Below are 2,910 nucleotides of genomic sequence, written 5' to 3'. Positions count from 1 at the left end.
CGAAATAAATGGCAAAGCCATAGTCGCAGATACCTGAGTAAACACGACGTGCTTCGACTCGATAAAAGGTGTTTTTTTTTGTGATTTTAAGTTTGGTAGTTGGCTAACAGGAATGGTGACCCCGCCGGATCTTCGTCTTAGCTGCAACGTATATGTGGGTCAGCTCCATGCAGGAAGCGCGGACGCCTTATGCGTGGACGTGGAATTTGAATTACACACATGTGACGTCTACGCCAGATGAGTTATCCGTGGGACAACTGGGTTTTGTGATAATAAAAAAAAAGACAACGTATCAGCCCGAGACAGAGTAGGGACTGGAAAACAGGAAGCGGGCTGCCAAACGCACACTTTACTGTATACTTCACTGCCCTCCTTTTCCTTCTTGTATGTCGCTCTCTCTCCCCCGCCCTATCTGTTTGTCTGTCTCAGTTGTTAACGGATTAAGATGAATCTATTATGTGAACAACTGCTGAGAAACAACAAGCACTGGAATCTGGAAGCAGTGACTTCGCTTTAACTCTTAGAAAGCTCCTTTCTCCTCTTCTTTAGAAGCAGCATATAAAACATTTATTCATGTGCAGACTGGGAGCTGGATTTTCAAAAGGTGCAGGTTTGCAGCACTATCATGCAGTGGCCTATATACTACACTTAGCACCAAGTCGGTGCCTAATGATGCATTTTGAGGCAACGGGACCCGACATTTAACCAGATAGTTCCCTTTTAGTTTTAATATTATTCCTCTTCACACTTTTATTCAACAATTAAACATCTGCACAAAACACAAAATTGATAGTGTGATATGATAATAATTACATTAAAAGTCAGACCAAATCATTAATCCACCAGGTCCTTTCCACTGTTGAATCAGAAGAATATGAATCTGAATTCTCAGAATCAGATTCTGAAAGTTACAACAAATAATTAGTCTATAACAAACTTTCCACGAGTTTGAATCCCAGTTTATCACCCTCCCAAAAATCGAATTTATGGGTCAGTCAGTGCACCCTTCCTTATGTGCGTTTGGAAGTCCCGCAGATGATCTTCTTGAAGGCCTTCCTGAAGTCCCTGTTGAAGATGGTGTAGATGATGGGGTTGACGGAGCTGTTGCAATATCCAATCCAGAAGAAGAGGTTGAAGAGCGCTCCGGGGATGTAGCAGCGCTCCCTGCACACCGCGTGCAGGCTGTAGGTGAAGAAGAAGGGGAACCAGCAGAGCACGAACACCCCCATCACCACCGCCAGCACGAAGGTGAAGCGCTTCTCCCGCATCTGCGCCACCTTGGTCTTGTTGGCCGCGGCCAGCTGCTGGCGCCCCGCCGCGCTCCGCGGCTCCGCGAAGAGGTGCGAGTGGCGCGCCGAGGCCCAGGAGAGCCGGCAGTTCCGGCCGTCCTCATCCGCCGCCCTGCGCTTGGGGGCGAAGCGGTGGCTCCTGGGCTTACTGTCCGACGCGCAGCAGCTCTCCTCCAGGTCGATGTCGTCCAGCTCCTCCTCCTCCTGCCTCCTCTGCCCCGGGCTGCCGGAGCTCTGGCTGCTGGGGCTCTCCGTGTCCGGGCGGTCCTTCCGCACGAAGCACGTCTCCGACTGCGAGGGCTGCCGCTCCAGGCCGTTCTTGGCCACGAACACCGTGGACGAGCGCTGCTTGGCCACCTTGTAGATCTTGCAGTAGACCAGGATCATGATGAGGCCCGGGGCGAAGAAGGACACCAGGCAGGACGAAAGGATGTACCAGGTCTCGTCGTTGAGTACGCACTCCCGCTCGTCGTGCTTAGTCATGAGGAGCGGCGGGAAGGAGATGATGGACGAGATGACCCACACCACGGCGATCATGGACTTGATGCGCTTGGGCGTGCGCTTCAGGTTGTAGCTGACCGCCTTGGTGACGGACCAGTAGCGGTCCAGGCTGATGGCGCACAGGTGCACGATGGACGAGGTGCAGAAGAGCACGTCCAGGGACAGGTAGAAGGCGCACCAGGTGGTGCCGAAGTACCAGTAGCCCATCACCTCGTTGGCGAGGGAGAAGGGGATGACCAGGGTGGCCACCAGGATGTCCGCGGACGCCAGGGACACCAGGAAGAGGTTCTGCGGCGCACGGAGAGCGCGGCTGGTCAGCACCGCCACGATGACCAGCACGTTGCCCACGATGGTGACCGAGATGATGACGGTGACCACCAGGATGATGAGCGCCGCGGCCGCCTCGGTGTGCGGCGGGGCGAGCGGTGCGCCCGTCCCGTTCTCCTCCTTGGAGACGTTCTCCAGCGACGGGTCGAACGGCGTAAAATCCATTACGGCTTCGCGATGTCCTCACTTGTCATGTTCGTGGAATGTCGCACTCCCCTCCAACTACGATAAGACGCGTAAATCCAGATCACGCACGCGAAACAACCGCAAGAACAACTCCCGGTAGACTTTCATCACGAGTCTCCAAAAAGGTCCCGAGGCGCACGGCGCTCTCCCCGAGATGCGGGCGAGTCAAACGCGTGCGGACCCGACCGGGTTCGCGATCCGAGGGTCCGCCGTCCATCGTCCCCGTGGCGCGCACGAAGTTGCTCCTCGCGGGATACGGTGCCGCCCGCCCCGCCGCCGCCGCCGCCGCCGCCGCTGAGACGCGCGCTTTGGAGAGACGCCGCTGGCGGAATGTGTGAGGACCCAACCCATCTGCAAAGTTAAGGAGAGAGATAGGGCGAGGGGGAGGGAGTGGAGGGGGGGGGGGAGCGAAAGAGGATGAGGAGAGAGGAGGGATAGAGAGGCGGGAGAGCGATAGAGAGGAGGGAGGGAGGGAAGCTCAGTGAACAACTTGCAGACACAAACACTTTCATATTTTAATATAATTAATTTCATTGTTTGCAGTTCGCTATATATATATATATATATATACTACATGTATGTATATATATATATATATATATATATA

The 2,910-nt window shown here is 54.3% G+C and overlaps 1 protein-coding gene across 1 annotated transcript; it reads right to left on the bottom strand.

The window, feature by feature from the left end:
* Window positions 1–718: 718 nt before the first annotated feature.
* On the bottom strand, window positions 719–2,613 carry adra2db (adrenergic, alpha-2D-, receptor b). Its single transcript, XM_080008396.1, has one exon. It carries the CDS (start codon window positions 2,280–2,282, stop codon window positions 1,011–1,013), a length of 1,272 nt encoding a protein of 423 aa, XP_079864522.1. The 5' UTR covers window positions 2,283–2,613; the 3' UTR covers window positions 719–1,010.
* Between the last annotated feature and the right edge of the window lie 297 nt (window positions 2,614–2,910).

Source organism: Zeus faber (genome assembly GCF_960531495.2).
Source record: "Zeus faber genome assembly, chromosome: 10".
Taxonomy (NCBI): domain Eukaryota; kingdom Metazoa; phylum Chordata; class Actinopteri; order Zeiformes; family Zeidae; genus Zeus; species Zeus faber.
Note: the sequence above shows the minus strand (reverse complement) of the source record. Positions and strands in the feature narration are given on the sequence as shown.